The sequence below is a fragment of the Aythya ferina genome (assembly GCF_964211825.1).
Source record: "Aythya ferina genome assembly, chromosome: 27".
In the NCBI taxonomy this organism is placed as follows: Eukaryota; Metazoa; Chordata; class Aves; order Anseriformes; family Anatidae; genus Aythya; species Aythya ferina.
Genome location: NC_140310.1, coordinates 3,008,619 through 3,034,156, shown reverse-complemented (window position 1 = coordinate 3,034,156; position 25,538 = coordinate 3,008,619). Strand labels below are relative to the sequence as shown.

Sequence of the window (25,538 nt, the reverse complement as noted above, 5' to 3'; positions counted from 1 at the left end):
GTCAATTTATTCTCTGTTTCACCTGGGGGAAGAAGGGGGTTTGCCTATTGGCTTCCTATGCATGTGTTCCGAAAGGAACTGCAGTAATGTCCTTTCTCAAGGTTTAAAAATAGAAAGTAATTAATCAGGGTGATGAGGGTTAATGGTTTCTATCCAGAAACCAAACAGCTTTGCATTTGTTTATGTGGAGAGAACATTCTTCTATCTGCTCTTGTTAGTTGAAGAAAAGAAGAATTTTTTCACTGTAATTTTTGAGGCACTTTATTAATAAAAAACTAATTTAGGGTTAAATACAACCCCAAAACTCTATTTAATGCTTTCATTGGATGAAGTGCTTTCAAGGCACCAGTTCAAGATTCTTTTCAGCTAGCAGCCTACCAGCCCTTTATTTTTTCTTCTGTAAATTTTCAGTGAACTTTGTATGCATAAAAGGAATTCCAGAAGCACTTCCAGACTTGGTGAGCAGGAATAAAAAACCTCTACAGTCAGAGCCCGGTGGTTACGGTAACTGTGGTACAGCTAATGCTTCACCAGTTCCACAGTGGATCAATCAAGGTTAAATCAATGTAACATTTAAAAGTTCTGTCCTCAAATTGACACTGATTTTAATGTAAATGCTTAAACTCCTTTCACAAAGATGAAACTGGGGAAAAAAAAAAAAAAGTAATTTTAAGTGAGCAGTCAGCGTATGTTGCTGTATATCACATCTGTTTTCAAGAGTGCTTTGGCTGCTGCTGTTTGCCACCTCTGTTTTCTCTGTGCCACCACAGGTGTCTTGGAGTCCTGGATACGGGAGGCTTTGAATTTCCTACTATAGATGGAGACAGGAAGCCAGTGGTCGGAGGTTTAAATCCATTTCCTTTCTCTTTGGACTATCCAATTCTTACCTTTAGGGATCTGTTGCAAGCGTGAGCTTGTGAAGACTGTACAAGTAGACAGAAATGCTTTTAATTGACATTCTGGTCATGAGCTTCATAGCCTGCTGCAAATCCAGAAGGTTTGAGGAGACGGGAACATCTGTCAGAGGTGCGATGTGTTGTGTTCCTCGGGATTTCTGCAACTTCTGAAAGTTGCTGCTGGTTTTGCACACTTGTTTGTTGGCCCCTTGCCTTGGTCTGAAATGGGACGTGAGGAAACTGGTGATAACTTTGGGAAGTGGAGATGTTGAAGCCTGCCAGTGTTTGCCCACAAACAACACTGTCCTGGTGAGGCACAGCAATTGTTTACCAAACACGAGCAGTAAAACGTTCATTGTGCCACTCCCTGCACAGCTTAAATTGTCGTACAAGCACTGAGTGTGCCTTCTGTGAACTGCTCTTAAATGGGGAAGTGGCTTTGATATCTCAGTTAACTTAAGGTCATGCAAAGATTTCTGAAAGTGCAAGGAGCTGGCTTTCCAGGCGGGAGGCACTGCGTTTTGGTGAAGTGGTTCTGCTCCCTGCTTGTACCTTGGTAAAACACCTCAATTCACCTGGGTGTTTGCTGCTACTCCAACTTTACAAGAAGTGTCTTTCTGTAAAGGGATTAGAGTTTTACTTCTGTTTCAGTTCTGTTTTCTGCAGTTCTAACATCATCATCTCACTATTGCTGTGCAGACAGGAGCAGCTGCTTTCATGTGGGGCAAAAGGACTTGGGTTGGTTTCTTCTGTGGGTGTTACCGGGAAAAATTACGTCTTACGTGAAAACCAATGCTAACGAGGTTAAGATTGGCATCACTTTATCATGTCAGTAGGAGGGAATCTGGAGGGGTCCAACACTTGATTTAGGGAGTTTAGGACATTTCGGACTGTTTGACAAGGATGGTTTGGTTATTTTACTTAGGGCAAGCAGTACATGCAGTGAACTTGAGCTGGGAAGCACTTCATGTATTCACTGGAGCAGGGTGTATGTGTGCACTGCACTTGCACGTACGTAGGACTGGGACAGTCTCGGTGCTCAAATACCTCTCTGCAAACAGGACTACAACACTTTCCAAATCACTGGGGAGATGACAAGCTTTCCCCTGATGATGTCTTTTTATTTTCAGTGTCACAGGGCCTAGAGGGCTGGAAACGAATGTGGGTGCTAGAGAATATGTGATGGGATTCTGCAGGACTCCTCTTCCCTGCGTGAAGCTTTCCCAGCCTCGCACAAACCAAGGAGAGCAGCTCAATTGTTGCTCGAGCTGCAGTTCTGGCTGCTGCCTGCTTGGGCTTTCACTCCAGCAGGGCCAGCTCCATGGTGTCCTACAAATTCCCCTCCCCTCTGCGTTAAGGGGCTTTGTGCATTCCTTGCATGCAGCAGCGTGGCAGACTGGTACTTGGGAGACAAGGAGCAACCAGCTGGCTCTTGCCAGCCTTCATGGCACAGGAGTGAAAAGTTTTGCCGCAGACATCTCCTCTCTTCCCCTCTGCCTTGCATATATTTTAGCCTGTCCTCATTATTTCTGAAGAAATAATATATTTTTAATTCCCTCTGCTAGCAAAGAGACCCTTTTAAAGGGCTTTGGAATGACTCTTGAGAAGTAAATTGAACTGCAGGAATGCCTGATCCTCGCTGCTCTGCCTTTGTTGCCTGGTCACTTCTGTGAGACGGAATGAATGCGGAGAATCACTCCTGAAAGTGAATGAAGAGAAGGGAAATGAAGTCAATAGCAAAACGGGTCATGGCGGCTTTACAGAATGGGGTTCCCTGCCCCCTCTCTGCACACATAAATTAGGGATGGGGCTGGAATGCAGAGGGCATTTCCTTTCATGCTGTCATTTTGCTCTGCTCTTTCCCTGGTGCCTGTAGCTGTAGTAGCCTGAATCGGGAGCCCTCTTCTCTGCAAACACACATGTATTGTTGCTCTTCCCTAATCTTATTTAAACAGCTTTCCTGTTCACTTTAACACTTCGCTATCTAGCTGCAGAGATTTAATGTACGTTATATTAGGATTCTGGGTACGTGTGATACATTGAAATCATGCGAACAATGGGGTGGTGTTGGGATGACTCGGACGTGCAGAGTGCACTGTGCAGCTTCTTCAAATATTTGAAGCCTTGGAGGAGCTGACTCCAGACCTATTCTGCTGTTGTTTACATCCAGTAATGACTAGTTAGGAATGATGTACTTAATCAGTGCAAAAAAAACACCAGAGAAAGTCCAATAATAAGTCACAAACTTCTGTCACTATCTGCAATGTAAGCGAGGGTGTTTAGAAGGCACTTTTACCTAGTGGGTCTGAATGAAGCAGGAGAGTTTTCTTTCAGTCTGGGTTAGAAAAGGACCAAGCAATTTAAGTTATTTCATGCCTGAGGTCTGCAAGTTCTGGAGAAATACCCTTGCTCAGTTGTGAGTGTGCTGACTTTTGTCTTCAGAAATGATCCAGGAAGAAAAGCTCGTGGTGGTTTTCCATTTCTGTGCTGCTTCCTTAGTTTGAGATGTTTTGAGCTTGTTTGAGCTTCCTTGGATTTTAATGGTCCTAGATGTTAGTTTCTTGAAGTTTCCCTTTCCAGATGGGTTCTGAAGTATCCTTGGGATGGTCAGTTGATGTTCAATTCGATCAAAGCAGCTCCTCCTGTACACAAGGCTGGCAAACTGGGGTCACGGCCTCCACATTTGGTCAGTGAATTGTCTTTTTACTCCTCAGGACAGAATTACAACCTGCAAATCTGCTCTGCATTGCAGCTGAGCTTTGTTTCAGTTGCTCCTTTGGAAATTTCCAGAAATGGTCTTTTTGAGCCACCGGGAAGGTGAATAAACAATGAAGGAGCAGCAAAATGCTTTTTAATACTACAATTCTTTGTTCAGTCCTTGGAAACATCAGGAGATCGCTCCACTTGTGTAAACATACTGATTTACTTGCTCTCTGCTTAGGCAGCAGATCAACGTGATTCCAAAAACTTGCACAGAAACCTTTTAGGTCTGGAGAAATAAAGACACTCTTTGTTCGCTGCTGTGATTGACTTGCTGCTGGAGAGTAGGTGACATGTTTTGCCTACCAAGCATGTTTTATAAGCAGAGTTTAGAAAAAGTTCATGGTACATTAAAATAGATAGCCTCTTCTGTACTAATAAAATACCTTTTATTCTATTATTGGAAACAAATTTAATACAGAACTGCTTCTCAGGCTCACAATGGGCCTTCTGGAACCTAAGTCATTGGATTAAAGTATTTTTTTGCTTGTTTGGATTGATTAAGTTGTTTTGTTGCCTTATTCTGTAGACTTGTCAGCAGTAGGAAAACTTCAGGGAAAAAAACCAACAACCTTCTGATGGTTCGGAAAGCTTGCCGGTCATTTGGTGTGATTTTGTTCAGAATTCCTGTCGATCCTCACTGAAAACCGTGGGAAGCCCCCAAAGTGCACGACTGGTTTTCAGGATCTGTCACTGAGTTTCTGCTTTCAAACACTGCTTTTCTTAAAGTGGGGGGTGCAAAAAGCATTTCAGATGTCAGATGGGTTTATTCAACAATCTTTGAGCACTGTAATTTACCTATCTTCACTTAAACTGGTCATTTTTCATAAGCCCTTTGGTCTGGGGCCTCAGTGTTTCAAGTCATCTGAATCCTGCTGGACAGGCTACCTTTCTACACAGGGTCCTGCAGTCACATTAGTTCAGCATTCAAGTGCCTTTTACTTCTCAGGAAGCAGATGTTGTGTTATTAAGCCCAGACTGTGAGCAGTTTCTCTTTTGGGATTGAGACTTGGGTGCTTTAGAGGTGTTTCAGCTTTGCAAGGTGCACGTTAGGGGGCTGGAAGCAGAACAAAACGCAAGATTCACGTGCTAGATTCAGGATTCAAGTGCCACGTTATATACACGTAGCAGCAAAATGAAATATGTTAATAAAACAATTGTAAAAGAAAGCACTTCCTAAGCAAGAAATGGAGCTTTTTCTGCATTAGTGATGATAACCTTGGTCTTGGTCCCCTGTGGGAACACTTTCAAACAAATGGACTTTCTGGTTTGGTATGAAGGTGAGCTTGGGGTCCTGCCTCATGGCCATTGTGCAGGATTTTAGTTGTGTTCCTGTTTGATATTGGTTTATTGTTTCAGTCCATCTTATGTTTGGTATTTATTATGTATTTGGTATTTACCTACTGGAACTGTGAATTAGTGTGGTCCAACACCAGGCTGTTCAGCCCTGTCATGTTGTAAGGTGAGTCACCCAAAATAATAAAATTTGATGCTACAAGTATTGACTAAAAATTCAATATTCGTGGTTGCCATCTTTAGAAGCCCCTAGGAAACAAATAGTGCTTGTGTTGGGATGATTCTCCTGCTAGGGTATTACTGGAAGGAACGTCTGCCACCAGTAGGAACCGCTTAGGAGCTTGGCTCCCTTTTACATGAGCTGTGGGCACGTGGCTTTAGCCATCAGCAAGGCTTGGAGACAGATGTCTTCCCTGCTCCCCAGCCACTGCCACCAAGCCAACCTGCTGCACGTTTTCCCTTTGTGGTGTGCAGGCACAGTAGCAAATGGACTTCAGGTTGTGCATATTTCTCTCTGCTTTTAGGTCGATGAGAGCTGTTATTTAGGTCTCAGAAGTGTGGGGACGGTGGTAACAAGTGTCTATGAAGGGATATTTAGTGGAACTAAAGGACAGCTCTATTTAAATGTTCAAGGACAGATTAGGGTAACCCAGAGGTGTCTGCCCCAAGCTGATACACAAGTGGTAGACATGATACAGGTACTGCAAGAACACCTTGGGACCATAGATGCCCGTTTGCATTGGGTTTTGGTTTTGTCAGGACAATGTCCATGTCATGTGTGCCTGATGTTGCGCTATAGTGAACGTCTGAAAGCTCAGCAGCCGAAGGGTCACGCTTCGTCTCAGTGTCCAAGATGTCCCAAGGTGCTGGGGGGAGAAGATCCGTGCATCTGACCTCTCGAGGCACGGCTGCTGCGTGTTGGCAACTCGGTTCAGGTCTCTTCACAGATGCTGCTCCTCTAACTGTATCCTGTGGGGGCATGGTTATCAGATGAGGTTCTGGTGGTTGCTTATCTCTGCTCGAAGAGGAAGGCACTGGAATGCTTGGGCGGTAAGCAATGGATGCGTCCCTTTCTCAAAGCCACTGGTGGTAGTGACAGCAGAGCACCGTACCGCTCTGCTGCCTGCTGTGTTCCTCCCCAGCGCTGTTTGCACACAGAAATGATCGTGTGCAGGCTCCTGGGCAGGGAGAGCAGCCCTCTGTGTTTGCAAGACTCCCACCTAGAGACCGGAGCAAAAAATAGCACGCCCAAAAGGGAGGAGGCAGAGAAGGCAGCACGATCTATACATGCTCTCGGGCTCGTTGCAGCACTGAAGGACTAAAATAACCCTACACGTAGCTATCCTGGGAATTACAGTTAGCGTTTGAAAAGCAAAGGATAACATTGATTTTTATCTGGCAACAAGGGTGTTAATACAGATGAAAACACACGGGCGAATCAGTGCACTGCGGAAGATGAAATGCTTCCCCTGTCAATTCGCAAACACTATTAAATCCGCCCAGTTCACCACCAGTGCCTTGATGTCTGTCTCTTTCTTTGACCAAGGTATGGGAATACAATATCCTGAACGGTGAGTTATTGGATTTAAAATGCATGATTGGTTGCTTTGTTCTCCTGTACTGATTTTGTGTAAAATATGCATCTTGGTGCTGTTGTGGGACTAGTTAAAAAGAAAGCATTTTTCTGGCTACTTTTCCAGCACGTTTGGTTTTGTCCTTGGAAGGAGAATAGTCCGAGCTCTCAGGGTAGAAGGCACATAAGATTCCATAGGTATAGCTTGAATTTAAAAAATAATGACTTATTTTTCTGTTGTGATTGCTGCTAAAGGATGTTTTTTTCTAATTAAAAATGAAATTGGTCCAAGGACTTGAAAATATCTCTTGCATGGAGCTGGTCACCAGTCAGTTCTGTCAGCACTGTTGGGGCTTGCTGGGTTTTTTGGAGGCATGGGGGCGTTGGTGCCGAAAGTTCGGTCGTGGATGGAGTTGAGCCTAACAGCAAAGCAGGAGTTTTATCAACTTCTGCACGTCAGTGATCTCCAAGTTCAGATGAACTTGAAAATTAAAATAAATGCAAAAGGTGAGGATGTCTAGAACTGTTAGAGAAGTGATTAGCTTTCTGTGATGTGTGAGAGTTGTATACCATACAGTAACAAATCCTTAAAATTAGGATTTCTGGCTGCTGTTGCTACGGATTGTAAGGCTTCAGTCTGAAGGCCTTTGACTTGCAAAACTTCTTAGTGGCTTTCATCAAAGCTTTCATCAAAAAGTGCTGTGATGAATATAGATTTCGATATCTATATTAGATTTCTAAGGCAAACTTTTCCTCTTGTGCATACCCACACTTAGGTCTGCTGAGACAGTGCTGTGTTTTCTTCTGTTCTCACACTGGCTCAGCTTGCAGTGTTTCTGAATTTCACAAAATGTGTGCCCTTCTCACGGGTAAGAAGTGAGGTATCTTGGTTTTCCTCATTAATTCTTAACTTTCTTTAGGTCTTTTCCTATTAGAGGATTACGGCAGTGGGGCTTGCATTGTATGGAGTAATCAGAATCAGTTTGGTTTGCACTTCACCTTCTGCATACTAGATGTGATGAATTTTATGTGAAGGTTATGTATGGTTATGTCCACCTGTGAAAGTCTTACAGATGGGAGAGGAATCACCTGATCTTGGTCAGGGTTACGTGAACGCATGGACCAAGTAGCAGCTAGCTTCCAGAAGAAAAGCATCCCTCTGTGCACTCAAATCCAGATTTTTACCATCAGATCTGGATCCTGGTTTCTCTACGTAAAAGCTTGTTTCATATTCATGTTCCTAACGCAGTGTTCTTGAGGAATTTCAGCCCGTGTGTTTCAGCACTGCCATATAACTGTGGTGAGTCTGTGCAGTGTGTCAGAAAACCTGCCTGAGCTCCGTGCCAGGATTCTGACTCTGCATCTTTCACATCTCAGGGTGTTGCAGCTGGGGTTGGCCTGCTTGGTGAGGCTGCCTTTGCATTGGGCAGTTTTCAGAGGGCTGTGCTGTGTGTGTGCTGCGTGCTCGGAGCTGCTGCGTAATGCAGTAACCAACAGCTTGCTCATGTCCTCAGAGGCCACCACCCCTGTGTTTAGGACAACCATGAATGATGTAAGTTTCATTTTGCTATTGGAACATGCAGGACTTGTATTCATTCTACTTCAAGATGCAATAAGACTGTTGCTATCTCTAAGATGCTGCTGTTGATAGGATGGCTAGCAGTGGCTTTCAGTTTGTACAGCATGTACTGGGCTTTGCTAAGCTACAAAACACAAAATGAAAAGCCATCCAAGAGAGAAGTTGGACGTTGCTTGTCTACTTCAGGCTAACATGGAGGTGCACTAGCCTGAATTGTGGATGTACAAACCACAGGTACCTGCTTCTGCAGAAACCCAGATTTATGTAGCTCCAATACGCTGCAACTTGACATTGGTGTTCCCAGCACAGTCTGCCTTCCAACACTTGAAAGTATTGTGGGGCGTGTTTCAAAACACGTTTTGCTTGAGCTGCAATGTCCTTTATCCTTTTATCTATCTTTTTGCTTCGTAAACAGATCGATTCAGTATTATGTGAATTTTGCCTGTATATATGCACTATTTAATTTTAGCACCTCCTGTAGAAATACCTGGTAATGTAAAGCTTGCTCATCCCAAAAAGTTACTCGGGTTTTTGAGTCAGCCTGCTGAACTTGGAGCCAGCTGCAGCTGTTTGTTCCACATCCTTGCGTTCCTTAGGTGCTGATGTCTGAACAGCTCCACCCTCGGAGTTTTTCCTTTAAGTTCTCAAATGTGTGTAGTCCTTAAAAATAAAAACTCAGATGGGAAGTGCTTGTGTCCAGTTCTTTTACAGGAATGCAGAAAATGTAGCAATACCTGCACGCAGACGTTCACTGACGTTACAGCTTGAACATCCCTTTCTATCCCTACCCTAGAGCAGGAGTCCTAACAAAAGCAGTTGTAAGAAGTGACCAGGTAGGGCCTTTAAAATAACTTGGCAGATGACTGAGCCTAATAATGGGTTTTCAAGTATATCACTTTTACAAGCTGTGCCTTTATCTTTAAAGGAGCTCCTGCTTGCGTTCTATAACTTGAGTGTAGGGGAACTGAAGTGTATGGTTTTTATCTATAATGGCAACTTTCTTGACCATTGAGTATTTACAAGAATAATTAATTTCTGGGCTTTATTTTTGTTTCTTTGCAGCGGATATAATTTCTACAGTAGAATTTAACCATTCTGGAGAGTTGTTAGCAACAGGAGACAAAGGAGGTAGAGTCGTCATCTTTCAACAGGAGCAGGAGGTGAGTGATAACTACTTCAAGTGCATTTAATATTTTCCTTTGCCATTTATTTCCTTTTTAAAGGAAAGGTGTATGTTTTTATAACAAACTTCACAGAGAGCATATGCTTGCATAATAAGTGATTAAAATAATGAAATGTAAAAGTAAAGGAATTACTAATGACTTGGTGATGCTGTTAGAAATGACTTCAATTTTAATGCTGTGGTCCAGGCACTGCTCTAAGTGAGGTGGGGGAAGAAGGGGGAGGGGAGGGCGCCTGAAGACCTTGGGGAAGCTAAAATTCATCTTACAGTACTCAACTTGGCTGGGTTTGTTACTTCAGATCTCACTGTAAGTTGGGGAAATAAGAATCGCTCTTAAATGCAAACGTAGCTGTGACCTTTTCCATTCTGATATCAATCAGGTAAAATAGTTCAAGGTTCTGTCAACATCGATTCCTTACAAGGGTCTAGGATTTTTTGCTAGTTAAAATGCTTCACATGAAAGTCTTAGTGCTAGAGGGAATTCTTTTAAAACTGTAGGGCTACATCTCATGTTGCTTTTGAACTGGAGCTAGAGTTTTTCTTCATGTCTGCAGTAATTTTGCTCACATTTGAAGTTAGCTTTTAAACTGCCTAGCTGCTTTATCTCTTATATGGAACAGTGTTTGTTGGTAGCACTTAGTGTCTAATTTAAAGCACAGCACTGGAAAACATGGAAGGAAAGTAAGTTCTGGTTTGATTGGCTCATTTTAGTGGAGTCAAAGCTTGTAGCCATCAGTACCTTGACAGATTGTTATCCCCACAGAAGGTATGTTTGTGGGTGGGTCTGCATTACCGTTTCTGAATATAAACCAAGTTTGAATGACTGCATTCAATGTACATACATTTAATTTATGCTGTAAATATACTGATTACAGCTTTTTATTCCCCTGTGAGATCTGCTCTCTCTGATGCATCCCATCCCCGCATCAGATACAGAATTCCTCTATCTCTTCCAGAATGTGAACGTGTTTCTTACACGTGTACTTAGCAGGCTTTCAGATGTTTACCCTTACACCCGAGCAGTGAGGTTACCAAAGACCTGGGTTAGAAAAGAACATCCAGTACAATAGTCCTAGGTCCCTTTGCTGAGAAGGGGACCTAAAATCCATTGCTTTGTTTTCTTTTGGCCTTCAGAGGATAACAGGTCACTGTCAAGGCGTGTCTCTGGATGGTTTGAATACTGGAAGTTAGTGTATCCTATTATTAAAATCAGCAATCAGTGTTAGTGTTTGCATATGAGTAATAGCAGAGGCTTATTATTAACCCACCTGGCAACCAAAGCAGTCTGTTTTTATCAATAGAGATTACTGAATATTTTTCCGCTACTTTTATTTTCGTGTGAACTTTTACAGTGCAAGCTTGAAGCTAGATTTTCTAGCTCTAAGCTTTTCATGCAGCGAGTAGCCTAACTAATACTGAAATCAGAGATAAAAGGACTGCTGAAAACTTAATCCACTTCGTTATCTCTTGGATGTAAAGATGAAATATTAAGAATCGAGGGTTTGATCTTGTTGAAGTCTCTATTAGTCTTAGAACATTACAAGATCCTGCAATGTACAAGTGATTTAGGAGCACAGTTTCCAGTTCTGAAAGTAATATAAATGAAGTCACCTAAAGGTTTTACTAAAACTAAACAAATCAAACCTCTCCCAGTACTGGGAGCTGTAACCTAGCTCCTTTAGGTTATAGCGGTAAGGGGATTTTTTTCACGTTACCCTTGTTCTTTTGGTCTTTGTAGAGTTCTACAGACAGCTCTCCTGATGCCGAAAGGGTTTCTTCTCCCACGGTAAAAGTGGGAAAGCTGAGATGGAGTGTTTGGTTTTTAAACTTATAGTTAGAAGTCAACTTGATTAGAATTTATTTACTTTAGGGGGAGCATGAAAAGGCATTTCTGCCATCTCACTGCCTGGAGAAGTCGTGCTGTTACTTCTTCCCTTGGCATCTGATGCAATTCCAGATGTACAAACCCCAAGCATTAGAATTCCACGGTTCCCCAGCACAAGTTGCTTTCTGCTGCTGATGTGCAGCAACCATGCACACAGATCGCTTTGGTCAGCTGGTGCCACCTAGCGGGGTGTTCCTGGCTCTTAGCCTCGCTGAGCTTCTTTGGCCACAGCCTGTGATGAACACAGCGTGTAGGGGGGTATCTGTACTGTAATCTCCTGTAGCTCATAATCAGCCACAAACTTTTGGGGCGTTAGCTTGCTCGCATCCCTTATGGAGCCTTTAATGTAGCTAAAGGCTTACTTGAGAACATGCAGTAAGCTTTTTAAGTTGTTTTTGGTTTTTTTTATGCATAAGCTGTGGTTTGTGCCCTTCTGATCTATGAGGCTGGGTGTAGTAAGAAGGTCACCACACTGAGCTGCACAGGATTTGGACGGCCTCATTCCTTGGTGTTTGGGCACTGAGCAGCAGGGCCTGGTTTCCCTGCCGCAGCAGGTGGCTGTGCCAAGGGCCTGACTGGCTAGGGCAAGTTCTATATAAAAGATGGTCCATGAGACCATTGTTTTTAAGTCTTCTGGTTGGATTTATGTCCCACCTTCTGTCACGCCGCATTCCAGAGCCATTTGCAGACCAGAAAAACAGAAACACTTTGTGGAGATACACAGGGCTGTGCAGCACCCCCCACCAAAGTGCTGCCTCCTCTGGGCTGGAATGTGGCAGCCCTTCGAAGCAAGTGGCACGCTGTAGGTGTCAGGCAGGAAATGAATACTGGCTCTAATTGAAACTGAAGGCGGGATTTGCGTAGGCAGCCTGCAATTACCTAAATTGGAATTTAACATAAGGCACTTGGGCCAGCACGTCGTCTTGTTTGGAGTTTTAAGCGTGCCGTGTGATGAGCTGATGGCTGAAAGTTTGCTTTCTCTCCCAAGGATGGACTTGATGTATACTAATTATAAATATTCGAGGCCTGTAGAGCTTTAACAGAATACACAAGAAATGTGTTTAAGCCTGAATCATTATGGTAAGCGTGGAGCCGAAGGAAAGGTCACTGAATCATGACCAGCACTTCCTAAAGCTCAAGAGATTTTCTTTAGAAGCTGCCTATTGAATGCAGCAACCCTGCTGAACTTGTTAGGTCTAACAGAAACTTGGAACAAAGTTCCTTCCGTTCTCTGAGGTGGGAAAGCCAGCATAATTGGATAGGTGTGGTACGATATTCTAGTGCCAAATTATTTCTAAGGCGTTTTTTCCACTTTTCCCTTCCCCTGAAGCTTATTGTAAAATGTGAGGGTTCCTGCCAGCCATTAATTGCAGGGTATGAAGCAAGAGACAGTGATGCAGGGAATGTGACAAATGTGGGCTAGCAAGGATAGTATCGAGAAGCTCGTCCTAGTGAGGCATGAAAGGATGAAACGAATGGATGGACACGAGGTGCACCAGGGAAGGAGCGAAGTCCCTAGTCGAGAACGTATCACAGGAAAGGAATCTCATGGTGCAACCTCCTGAAACGGGTGGAACGGGAGTCTAGCACAAAATAAAGCCTGAACTCGTCTCAGGTACACCTGAGAAGTCCCTTCTGAAGCATTGCTTCAGAGGGGCTGCAGTATTGTCACCCTACCCATGGGAGGGAACGCAAGGTTCCACCCCTGCAGTGGTGTTAGTGCTCAGAAGCTGCTGCCTGAAACAGAACCTTTAGAAAGAAGAGGAATTGTGCAAGTTTGGAGGTTTTCAGTGTGTCAAACAGGCTAGCTGCTGTTGTGACTTCTCGTGTCAAAGATGTATTCATCAGATGTTAAGGTTTTTTTCCATCAGAGTGAGGGAGAAGCAGAAGTTTAAGAACTTCTTAAACAGTTCAGAAGTTCAGAAGAACAATTCAGGGAGTGTTCAGGAGAACAGTTCAGGGAGTGGGGAGGTTATAAAGCAGACTAGACTGGCAGAGCTGTTCGTAGAGGTGACAGGTAGGAATCTTGTGATGAGCTGAACTTACCACAGAGTAGACTTGTGTTACCTGTGACTGCTCCTTTTTTGGGGAATATCTTCCTTACAGGTGGAAAGCTTGACTTCTTTTAAGCACATAAACATTTAACAAACTTATCATTTGTGTTGAGGTAAACTTTAATTCTGAGCAGCTGAACTTACGAGCTAACATGAAAGGGGAAAGTGAACTTGTAATTCATGTGGTAAAGGGAGATTCTGAAAACTGTAATAATCAGGAGCTGCTGCAATAAGTAGCTTTACGCTGATGTACAGTGTAGAAGTCTTAACCTGCTCTTATGCTAGCTAGCAGTGTGCCTGCGTATCTCACTGTAAATATCTAGTTCTGGCTTCTGCCTGCAGCCTTGTAAAGTGTTCTGTACTTTGCATCCATATCTTGATCATTTAATTCTCTTTTTAGAACAAAACCCAGTCTCACAGTAGGGGAGAATACAATGTTTACAGTACCTTTCAAAGCCATGAACCAGAGTTTGACTACTTGAAAAGTTTAGAAATTGAAGAGAAGATCAACAAAATTAGGTGGTTACCCCAGAAAAATGCTGCTCAGTTTTTATTGTCTACAAATGGTAAGTTTTGACTTACTACTCTGTAAAATTCACAGTTGTGTTGTTACGTAGCTTGGCTGTTGGGATTTTGTCTAATCCTCCTCACTTTCAAAAGGCTGGAAGCAAGTTTGTTTTAAATGCGGGTATCTAGGGATATGGCTGCAGAAGAATTATGGTGCTTAACTGCCTGGCTGTGCCATCTTACCTGGGAACAGCAGCCCCATGACATGGAGGGGTGTATTAGAGATTTCCTCCTTGCTGTACAGCAGAGGAGCTTAGCTAATCTGTCATTCAGTACCTTTACGTGTATAACTGAGAGAGCTTGCATTAGTCATTCATAACAAGCCAAACTGAAACTTGCTCTAACTTTTTCTTAAAAGAACAAACTGTGGAGGAGGTCTTTTTAATGCTTTTCATGATGTCTTGTTTTCCTTTGTGTAATTTGGAGATGAAGCAAAATTTCTATCCAAATGAGGTCCCAATCTCCAAGCAGTATTTTTGTCTTTTTTGGTACACGTAGGTGGTCTGCTATTGTTAGAGTTCGTGTTAAAGTGCATCAGGTGAAGACTAGTGCCTTTGCTAGAGCTTTGATTTGCAGCTGTGGCTCCTTCTTTGCAGATAAAACAATAAAGCTATGGAAAATCAGTGAAAGGGACAAAAGACCAGAAGGCTATAATTTAAAGGAAGAAGATGGACGGTATAGGGATCCTACTACAGTTACAACACTACGGGTGAGTGAATGAGCCATCACTGGTCTCACGGGAGGCCAGATGAACATGCATTTCAGTAAGCTGTGTGTATGCATCTGAGTGTTCCCTTCTTTTGAAGGTGTGCAGGCTGGCATGTGGCTCAGTGGTTGCTCCATTGTGTGGTGAACTCCACTTTCTGTGGTTCCCCAGGTGTCATCCAGCGAAACCCTAATTTTGTGCCTGCCCTTTTGCAGGCACTTTTACTTCCGAGATGATTTTGAGATATTTTAGTGAACATGGTGCATTGAAAGACCGTGAGTGCTGATGTTTGTGTGTGGCACTTGCATGCACTCAGTACACTTAACTCAGACTTCTGTTGCTTTGTACCTTGCAGGTGCCAGTATTCAGGCCCATGGACCTCATGGTTGAAGCTAGTCCACGAAGAATATTTGCCAATGCTCACACGTATCACATCAATTCCATCTCCATTAATAGTGACTATGAAACGTACTTATCTGCAGATGACTTGCGTATTAATCTGTGGCACCTAGAAATTACAGACAGAAGTTTTAGTATCTTTTTGGCATTGATTCGTGTGATGGAAATGACTTGGTTACAGCAAAGCTATTGTGTGTTTTTTTTTTTCCCTTTCATGAAAAGTTTCTGTACAGCATGTTTCTCCACTTCCTGGTTTTGGAGCAGTATGAGCAGAATTTGTTACGTGCATGGTGAAAAACAGGCACTCCTAAAGGAGGCAAAAATGCTTAAGGCTTCAAGCTAAACAAGCAGTTTGGGAATTTTGGAAGGCAGCGGTATAATAAAATGTCCTGTGAAAATTTTTCCTGACTTGTAGTTTAAAATGAAGAGTCAGACAAGGATCATTCTCTATCTCAATTCTTTTTATCCTGCATACCATCTATTTCCACATGTGTACCTGTGAACATTGCAGGCAGTAGGATCGTAGGAATACGTATTCAGCCCCGTTACTGGGAGCAGAGGCTTGATCAGTAAAATCCTAAGCAGAAGTGGCACATGCCTGCTTCATAATGTAGCAGCGTAAGTGGAATTTAAGCAAAACTCTAGCTGACAAAACTTAAGTGACATCTGTACTATAGAATTACTGCTGGAGTGGAGCAAAACATTAAACAGACTTTTGTTTTAAGAAAAAACTTGAAGCTATGTTACAGCCTTGCTTTCTAGACAAGTTGTGGGACTTGATCTTATTTTTTTTATCCAGTTTGTGACTGGCTCCCGCAGCCTTTGGCATCAGATTCCTGTCCTGCTTCCAGATTTCAAGTATTGTGTTCCTTTTGTTTTTGTTGGCTTGTTTTAATTCTATTTGGCTATTTCAGATGTATTTTGATGAATTGTTGAATATCTTTTAAACTGAAAAATATGTTGTGAAAACTGGAGAAAATTCCTTAACAAAATGGTGTAGATATTGTAGATATTAAGCCTGCCAACATGGAAGAGCTGACAGAGGTGATAACGGCTGCAGAGTTCCACCCAAACAGCTGTAACACATTTGTATACAGCAGCAGTAAAGGAACGATTCGTCTCTGCGATATGAGAGCATCAGCACTCTGTGACAGACATTCGAAATGTAAGTTCTGTTGCTTGTTTTCTGTGGAGGACAATGTCTTGCTGCTAGGTGAAACTGGGCTCTCAGTATGGATACATTAAAATGCTTAACAGTAAGTTGTGTTAAATCATTGAACAGTGAGGTGTTTTTGTGCATGCATATATATAAATATACTACAGCAATCCTATAGAAATACATAAAGTAGATCCAAAACCTAAAATCTAAATGAGTCTTAAAATTAGATTCATATTTTTTCAGAATGAAAGTAGTGAATAAAACTACTAGTAACTTAAGCTGGGGTGTCTGCCTAGACAGCAGGACTGGGAATAGCTTTCTGCAGACTTTCTCAGCTCAAATACTGCCTGAGAATGGTCTGTACCTGAAACTGGAAATCTTACATGTGTGAATGAAGTGTCCAAACACTACCAAGCAGTTCACTTATTTGGAAGCCAACCTTGATTTGCAATGACAATAGATGTCATGCCATTTTATGGCAATCATAAAACAACTTTCAATGGGAGAGTTTTATAATACGTAATTTAGGCAGACTAGCCTAACATGGTAAGTGCATTGTAAAAAATTAACCTAATTAACCTAGTTTTGGTGTCTTGTACTGGGACAGATGTAAACTTACCTCTTGAAATGCCTGTTTTATTTTTGTACAGTGTTTGAAGAACCAGAAGATCCTAGCAACAGATCATTTTTCTCTGAAATCATCTCTTCCATATCTGATGTCAAATTTAGCCATAGTGGTCGTTACATGATGACTAGAGACTATCTGTCAGTGAAGATCTGGGATTTAAATATGGAAAACAGACCTGTGGAAACATACCAGGTATTTGGTGAAAAAATCATATGCTAGAAGTTAAAAGCTTGAAGGACACGGAGTCCTATTCTTGATACAGCAGTTAAAATTTTGTCTGTAAATCTCTACATCCAGACAAAGCACCTGTGAGATGGGCAGGTTGCACACACGTGCTAAAGGCTCTTGCTATTTGCAGGTTGATTGCAGAACCCAAAACTTTGTTTGGGTATTAAAGTCTCTCTTAGATAGCAGAAATGGGGGAAAGGTAACGTTCAGCTGTGAGACAGCACATCTGTTTTACAGCCTGCAGTTGACCTGTTCTTTCCTGGAAAAAAGTGGAGGTAAAACATTTCCTTTGCAGAAAAGGCTTCAAGCTGACACTGAGAACTGCTGCGGTGTTCAAGCTGGTTTTGTGAGAGTTTCTGAAGGGGGATCCTCTTCATCATCCATAGGAGGAAGATAGTCCCCAAATAGGGTTTTCAGAAAGAAGCAAAGTTTCACACACACTTTCAGATTTCTGAAACAGTAGTAAGGGTATGGCAACTGCTCGGACAGGGAAAGTATTTTAAAGAGTTGCAGACCTCTTTTTCCCTGCCCTGAGTCCCTTGCTACTATTTATGTGCATTTTTGAAACTGCTGTAGAGCAGACTACGTGAATTCACATGTTGCTTCGTTTTGCTCTTTGTACGGTCAAAGGAGGGAGCTGTGTATGCTCCTGTGAGTAGGGTGTAAGCACTATGTGAGATACAGGGTTGGTTTTGGAACATAGCAAGGCTATTTTACAGGTGTGTCGTGTTCAGAAATCATTCAGTTTCTCTCTTTTCCAGGTGCATGAATACCTCAGAAGTAAACTTTGTTCACTGTATGAAAACGATTGCATTTTTGACAAATTTGAATGCTGCTGGAATGGATCAGACAGGTAAGTTTAATCCTCTCTATATGTCCTTAAGACATTTCCATGTTTTTCTCAAAGCAGGCATCTGAAGCATGGCCTCAAATACATTTTTATTCATGAACTGGCTTGGATAGTATTTTTGTACTTCAATAGATGTTAACACGTTAGCCTTAACCTCCCCATGTTGTAGCAAAAAGGGCAAATCAAAGAAAGACACCTATCTTTAAAACGTTTTAAACATTCAGAGGCTGCCTTACCTTCAGATGATATTGTAGAAGGTATGCAGAAGGATGTTGGCCGCTGTTATGTATAATAAGGCAGGACTTTAGGTGAGACCCTGCAGTTTAACAGAAGTTCTCTTCAACTAAAGTTTTGCTTTGTTCCTTCCCCTTCTCTGCAGCATTGTCATGACAGGATCGTACAACAACTTCTTCAGAATGTTTGACAGAAACACGAAGCGAGACATCACCTTAGAGGCATCACGGGAAAACAATAAGCCCCGTACGGTTTTGAAGCCCCGTAAAGTATGCGCGAGTGGTAAGCGAAAGAAGGATGAAATTAGCGTTGACAGCCTAGACTTCAACAAGAAGATTCTACACACAGCCTGGCATCCCAAGGAAAACATCATTGCTGTAGCTACTACAAACAACTTGTATATATTTCAAGACAAAATGAATTAGGGTTGGCATTCCTAACTGAAGAGTCCACTTCCTGCATAGTTGAAATAGTTGAATCTAGCATTTGTACCTGTAAACAAAGCGAATGAGGTCCATTATGGCACCCCTTTCCAGTGTTTAAAAATGTGCCATATGACAACACACTTTTATAGCTACATGGAGAAAGCTCTGTCGATCTGTCACCGAGTTCTCCATGTCTGCTAGCCATTTAGGTGAGGATAGGGCACTTTTTAATTTAAATGACTACTTGCACCATCTTGCCTAATGGACTAGATTGGACTGTATCAACATCGGTTTACTCCACTTTTTATGCCTTCCATTGTGATGACGTCAAACACAGGGAAAGCCTTCAATCATGCTATGGGATTTAATTGTGTAACCTCATTACTGTATCATTTGTGGCCCCCTTTTTTTATTAAATACAGCTCATTCTTGCTGTGGCTTGTAGCATTCCTCCTTCTGGCCTCCTGGACTCCCCCTTTCCCTTCCATCCCCCTCCACCTAGCCCTGGTGGTGGTGTATAGAGAAAAAAACAAAATAAAGCACATGAAATGGGTCCGTTTGGGGTCAGTGGTAAAGGGGGTCTGTGTTGCAACAAATGTTTTAATAAACAGTTGACTGTAATCACTCCTTGCCATGTCTGGCACCAAAAAAGAGAAAATAAGGAAAAAAAAAAAAAAACTACTGAATAAAAGTGACAAAGAATGGAGAATCTGTTTTCTTTTTTTAATCTACCTCTTTATACAAATACTCTGTGTTTTACCTTAGATGCATGAAAATAAAATGATGTTTTTTGTAATGATTTTAACCAGTATTAATTATTTTTCATGGGAACGAAGAGAGGGAGGGATTTCACGAGTATCCGCATTCATTTGTGAATGACAACGATACCAGCCTTAGTGTGTGTGACCACCTGCATTTTGCAATCACAAACTGCTGTCAGATTTTCTGTAATCTGAACAGGTCAGGTACTGCTCCAGTATCCTTAAAGGCTCGCTCTTAAAGCTATTGCTTAAGTTGGAACGGGAATAAAAGTTGCAGGTTTAAAACCTATGTTATGGGACTCGCTTTTTAATGCTCAGTTTCATCTGGTTTCTTTCATGCCTTGTTTTGGGATGCAATACCTTTAATGCCTTGTTTAGAGTACAAAGTCCCCTGTGGCTTTTTAACGAGTTGTTTGAATTCTTGTCTAGCAGTATGATGTTACGTAGTTCAAGATACCAAGTGATTACGTAGATAACTACTACGCTGCATTCTGAGATGCTCTATTTTCCTGTATTTTATTGTATCGGTAACTGAGTGGAAATGTAGTTTTACCATGCAAGTGTTTCTGGCTTTTGGCTTTGCTAAGTTACTGCACTTACAGAAACGTTAAGTGGTGCAACGATCAGAAAATACGTGGAGTACAGAAGCTGCATGAAATATATGTTCATAGCTTTTTGAGAGATTTAAACTCTTCAGCAAATAAGGCTTATCCAAAGATGAACTGATGCTTTATAAGGCTCATGAGTTTTTACCTCCGGATATTTTTGCTAATTGTGTTTTTAGGTTTACTCTTCCTTCAAGGAAATGTTCAGAATGAAGCTTAAAGTCGTGGTGGACTTACCTTGACTGGGAGGACTTTCACTTTTCAGTTCCCTAGATTTAAATGATTTCTGTGGCTTAGTTATAGATAGCTAGCATAATGCCTCTCTGATTTGATCAAATAAGATACTGTTACTGCTGTAAAATTATGGCTGGGTTAGACATTGTTAACAAGACTACTCTTGCAACCATGCTTTAATTTCTTTAAGTCCTTGTGCAGTGGTTTGAAACTGTAAAGATGATAATATTAGATCTGGTTCTCTTCAATACAGTATGTGTCTTGTAACATGCATGCCTGCCCATGAGCCTTTGTAAGGATTTTACCATTTTCACCTGTTAGCCTTGTGTATTTAAAAAAAAAAAAAAGAAAGAAAACCCCTCCCCCAGGGACAGCAGCTGTTATCCAATGGGTGAATAAACCCACAGGCCCTACCCCCACTTACCCAGCATGTGACTAATTTTACTCAAATCCTTGCGAACAGGGAGGGAAACAACTTGTTGAGTAACATTTGCCATGCAGAGAGGTGTTTGACAGGGTCAGGGCCAAGGTTCATCCGTTACCTTATCACAAGGGCAAAGGGGTAACCAGACACTACTTCAGCATCAGAGCTGGTAAAAATTCATCTCCATTTCTGCCAAAACAGGCGTAGGTTTAATTGCTATTTTGGGAAGATTGAGGTTTGTGGTAGCAAGCCTGCTGCTCTGATATGTGTCTCTATCCTGAACGATGCACTGAACACACGACAAGCTGCTTAGCACAGACAGAAGGGAGGATACGAAGAAGATGCAGGAGTGAGCAGGCAGAGGTGGCTTAGATCAAAGTGCAGCCTTCTAGCAATACTACACTCAAGTACAACTGCCTCTTGGACCTCAGCTGTGCGTGTTGGGTTTCAGGATTTCTAAAGCTATCTTGGGAAAGATTTTTGTTTTTATCAGTAGCGGTGATCCCTGGCATGTCACCTGAGGCTTAGTACTACCCTCAACAAAACCAGCTACTGACTCTGGTGTCATACTATCCAACTAGGTAATTCTTTAAACACTGTCCGTTGACATATGCTGTAAATCTTATATTTTATTAATAAAAGTATGCATAGAACACATTTTGTCAGGTTGCTTTTTATCTTCCACCCCATCCCTTTTATTCCACCCCTTTCCTTTCCTCTATTTACAGGCGGTTTTGAAATTACTCATCCCTTCCCTACTGCACCCTGACTAGTGCCCCATTTTGCTGGCTTCCCTCTGTTATTTCTGGGCCAGAGCCCAGAGCGCCCGCCAGACGGGGTGGGTGGGTGCTAAGGTAACTGCCCTCCTCCAGTGTGCGCTGCGACAGAAAGGCAGCTGCTCCCTTCTAGTGCTTTCTCCCCGTTCCCAGTGAAAGCAGTGTACGTTTTTCAGCGCTCAGCACTTCAATGCTGGGCCAAATGCAAAAAAGAAGTCATGTTCCCATCCCCAGCATCCCTCCTGAAGCTAGTGGTGCTACCTAGGCGCAGACAGCTGCCAGCGAGGTGGTGAGCATCTGCAAAGTGACAGCCCTGCTTCAGCCCAGAGCGATGCTGTCAAGGATTAACACGCAGCCAAAGCTGGCTGGTGTGGGTTAGCTGTGGCTGAAGTCCCGTTGTTTCCATGCTGAGAAGTGGCCACTGCCTTTAAAAACATGTATTGAAATGAAAACCACATTCAACATGTATTTATTCTGTTATTCTCAGCCTGACTTGGAAAAGCAAAGGGTTAGTGCTGATGAGCAGACACTGGTAATTCCCTCTCAGAGAGGGGCTGCTGGAACACCAACGATTTTCTTCTTGTTGGCTGCTCTGGAAGTGAGTGGTCTGAGGTGTGACATAGCTAGGAAGAATTATTTCCTGCACACTGGATTTCATCTCCTCATTTCATCTCTGGCATCACCACCATGCACCTCTGACCTTGAGTTCTGGATGTTTCCTTTTTGCCCTTGCCCACATAATGAGCTGCTGTAAGCTGGGGCACCGGTGGGTTGGATTGGGGTAGGGAGAGGTGTGCTGGAAATGAGGTTGGTGTCTAATGACTATCGGCGTGTCGAATAATTTGTATTGTTTGCTTATTGCAAATGCTTGTTTAACCTGGTATAGAAAGGTTTGGGCTTGTAGAGAAAGGAGTGGTAGAAGAAAGTTGCAGCAGCGCGGTTGGAACAGAAACAGCAAGCATTTCTTGTGGGGTAAGGCTCAGAACCAGGAAACCGTGAATTTTCTACACAAGCTACCTCTGAACTCTGACTCGACCTTTTGCAAACAATTCAGCTATTTCTCCATCGCAAGAGAAAGCACTTTTTTCTTAATACAGGTTTTTCTGTATTGGTGCCCTCCACTAGGAGGCAAAATGTTACCAGAGAGAGGTGAGAGGTGAATGCTTGAAAAGTGCAAGGGAGCAAGGTTAGAAGATGGGACTATCTGTAGCAATCTTTTTTGGAGGCCGTCTCCAAGGTCTGTACGTTTGATTTTGCTAAATACAAAATATCAAGAAAGCATTTCCAGTACTTACTGCTACCTCCTGCGGAAAGAAAGCTGCCTCGGTTGTCCCACAGGATGAAGCCTCCCATTGTGTTTGCCTGCTGCCCGCCGCTGTGATGCCTGGCAGCTGGGTGCCCTCCTGGCTGTTACAAACTTGCTGCTTAACTCTAAGCCCTAGGATCAAAAACCAAAAGTAAAGAAGAATTCAGGTTTTCTATACCCAAGATATTCATACAGAGGGGTAGCATTCACCTTACCGACAAGTTAACATTTTTTCAGGTTTTGGGCTCAGAAGGAACTAAAACCAACTTCTGGTTAGATTTTAGATCATCCTTTCCTTAAATTGCTTCCAAGAGGTAGAACACTGTGAAACCACAGGCATAAAATTGTGCAATTAGCTTAGCTCAGCTTGTGGAGATAAATCAGGTGGCTTGTGACATGTTTGACTTGAACCAACTTTCTGTAAGAAAAAACTTCTTATTGCTCTTTGGTACGAGAGGCCTTTCGCAGGAATTTACAGCCATTGTTTCTCTTCCATTATCATGTGGCTTTCTGTTCCTCCAACCTAGCTATTGTCATAGCATTTTCCATCCAAGGATTCAAATTACTTTACAAACATTAATTACATCATTCAACTGCCTTAAGGAACCTGTGTAGTGGTTAGGGAACAGGGCTGAAAGTCAGGACTTCTGAATGCTATTTCTGGCTCCGCATTGACTCATGCTATAATCTTGATTAATTTATTTCTGACTCAGAAACTTTAATAGTCCCACTTTGCTGATAAATATTCATGCCACAGGTATTACGGCAGATGCTTCCTGAATGATGGAGACGACAAGTACGCGTGATGCTAGCCCGTGACTGGTAGGATTGCAAAGCAGGATGGGGCTCCCTCGGCAGGTTTCCTATTCAGAATTGTGAGTAGCTCAGGGTTCTGTCTCAATCTAGAATGCCTCTGTGGCCTTCTACCTGTAAACAGAGGTTTTCTTAAGCTATCTGAATTATCATCACCTTTTCACTACGTTGAGTTAATTCTGTTCCAGTGATATCCAAGGGGCATCCAGCTTTTCCATGAGATCAGATGTTTGCTACAATCAAGAAATGTACACAGTCAATTTTGTGAGAAGGGTCAGCATTACCCAAGGGGGATTTCAAATCTCCACGTCAACGTTTGGATGCTTGTTAGCATAGTTCATTTTCTGATGAACAGAAGATTAAAAAATAATCTAGTCTGACATAACTGTGGCAATTGCAAATACGTGGTTGAAAAAGTTCAGACCAGTGATTTGTTTTTGCACGTGTAATAGGGAGATAAAAATACATGAACAGAAATGGGTTTGTGTGACTTAATTTCAGTCTGAAGACATTACTGATACCAAACTCCTAGCGTGAGTAAAGTTAGAAAAACAAAAACAAACAAAAAACCAGTGACACCTCCCCTTCTTTATATTCGCATAGCTGCTGGTGGGATGGGTTTGTGATGTTGGGAAGGGAAATGCTGGCATGTTTTTGTGTGGGATGGGGCTGTTACTGAGCTCCACCAAGATTCTAGGCCTCAGAACATACCCTGAAGTGTAAACAATGTCCAGTGGAATTAAGTTTTTAAAACTAATTTCTTGAGGAGAAAAGGCAAATTAAATCATCGTCCGTGCTGACGTTAGTCTCTGGATCTTCTTGGAAGAGGGTGACAACAAAAAAGGAGATTAGAAACTGAAGAATCCTAGGAAAGGTTCTGTTACCTTCAGTACAGAGTATCTATGGAAGCTCACTCTGCCTTGACGAATTGATGTGCCTGATTTTCAAGATAACATTGATTTATCTTGAAAACTAAGCGATGTAAAACCTTTCTGTCTGATCATTTCACAGAAGCTTAGAATACGTAATTGGTACAGAAGCTACTCTTGTGTGACTGAAGAAACCTCAGCAGGGTGAAGTAGAGGTTTGCATCTGTATTTCATTGCATTTTCAAATCTTTTCCTTAGAAATTCACTTATTCCCATTCTCAGTACAGTAGCAGGTGCATCAATAGCCTGAGGTTGTCTCTCATTTTCATACTGAAAGGAGGCTGTGGCACGCACAGCAGTATTTTCACTTTTTATAGCTGTATTTCTGCGAGTCCTGGCTGAGAACAGCTCCAGTTTTGTTCTACAGGTGCCATCTCTGCCTTAACGCCTGCCAATATTTAAAAAAAATAATGCTGTGCACTTTGCTGACTTGTGCTAGATCTCAGAAAAGTTTATTTGGCTGCTGAGCGCTGTCACTTCAGAGAGGTTTTACTTTTAAAGACGGTTATTTCATTCAGGGAGCCTTGCCTGTATTTCCTGGACCTCCTGGTTTAGCTGGCTTTAACTGATTCGAGGCCAAAGGAAGCTGGACGGGAGGGGAAGGAAGTTTTTGGGGACTCACACACCTGCGCCGTGCAGGTTTGACGAGTTACCTCACAGCTGGGTTACCTCACAACTGCCGCAGCCTCTCCTGAGGAGACTTTTTGGGAGCCTGGGTGGGCACCAAGCTGTGGAGGCACCGAGCTGTGGAGGCTGCTGCTGCCCTCTGCAAGCAGAACTCGAGCCAGGGCAGCCCGCAGGGGGTCTTTGTGACCCCCTCAGGAAGATGGGGCTCCCTGGCAGCCTCCCCTTCACAGACCTCTTCTTCCTTCTCTCCCCTCACAGCCTACTCTCACAGCCCTCCATCCACGCATTGCCTCCCTTCCCCTCACAGCCCTCCCTCCCCTTCCTTCCCCTCACAGTGCCTTTTCCCTTCACAGCCTCCTCTCCCCTCACAGCCCTCAACAGGCTCCCCTCCCCAGTCCTCCCTTCCCCTCACAACCCTCCATCCTCTCCTCTTCCCTCACAGTTTTCCCTTCCCCTCACGGCCCTCCTTCCCTCCCCACTGCGCCCCTTCCCCTCACAATCTCCCCTCCCATCCTCCCTCCCCTCATGGCTTCTCCTCCCCGCACAGTCCTCCCCCTCCCCACAGTCCTCCCCCTCCCCACAGGGTCCCCTCCCTTCATAGCCCTCTCTTCCCTCACACTCCTCCCTTCCCCTCGCAACTC

At 42.9% G+C, this 25,538-nt stretch overlaps 1 protein-coding gene across 5 annotated transcripts in view; it reads left to right on the top strand.

Annotated features, from left to right (window-relative positions):
* Nucleotides 1–19,472, top strand: part of PPP2R2A (protein phosphatase 2 regulatory subunit Balpha) — a 43,089-nt gene extending 23,617 nt beyond the window's left edge. For all 5 annotated transcript variants that reach the window (XM_084499559.1, XM_084499558.1, XM_084499560.1 and 2 more), the window contains 8 exons: nucleotides 9,167–9,264; nucleotides 13,627–13,792; nucleotides 14,390–14,502; nucleotides 14,855–15,032; nucleotides 15,899–16,063; nucleotides 16,708–16,877; nucleotides 17,675–17,766; nucleotides 18,143–19,472. In XM_084499559.1, the coding sequence (XP_084355685.1) occupies nucleotides 9,167–9,264; nucleotides 13,627–13,792; nucleotides 14,390–14,502; nucleotides 14,855–15,032; nucleotides 15,899–16,063; nucleotides 16,708–16,877; nucleotides 17,675–17,766; nucleotides 18,143–18,422 (1,262 nt within the window). In that variant the 3' untranslated portion in view covers nucleotides 18,423–19,472. The remainder of the gene's footprint in view (nucleotides 1–9,166; nucleotides 9,265–13,626; nucleotides 13,793–14,389; nucleotides 14,503–14,854; nucleotides 15,033–15,898; nucleotides 16,064–16,707; nucleotides 16,878–17,674; nucleotides 17,767–18,142) is intronic.
* The last annotated feature ends 6,066 nt before the right edge of the window (nucleotides 19,473–25,538 follow it).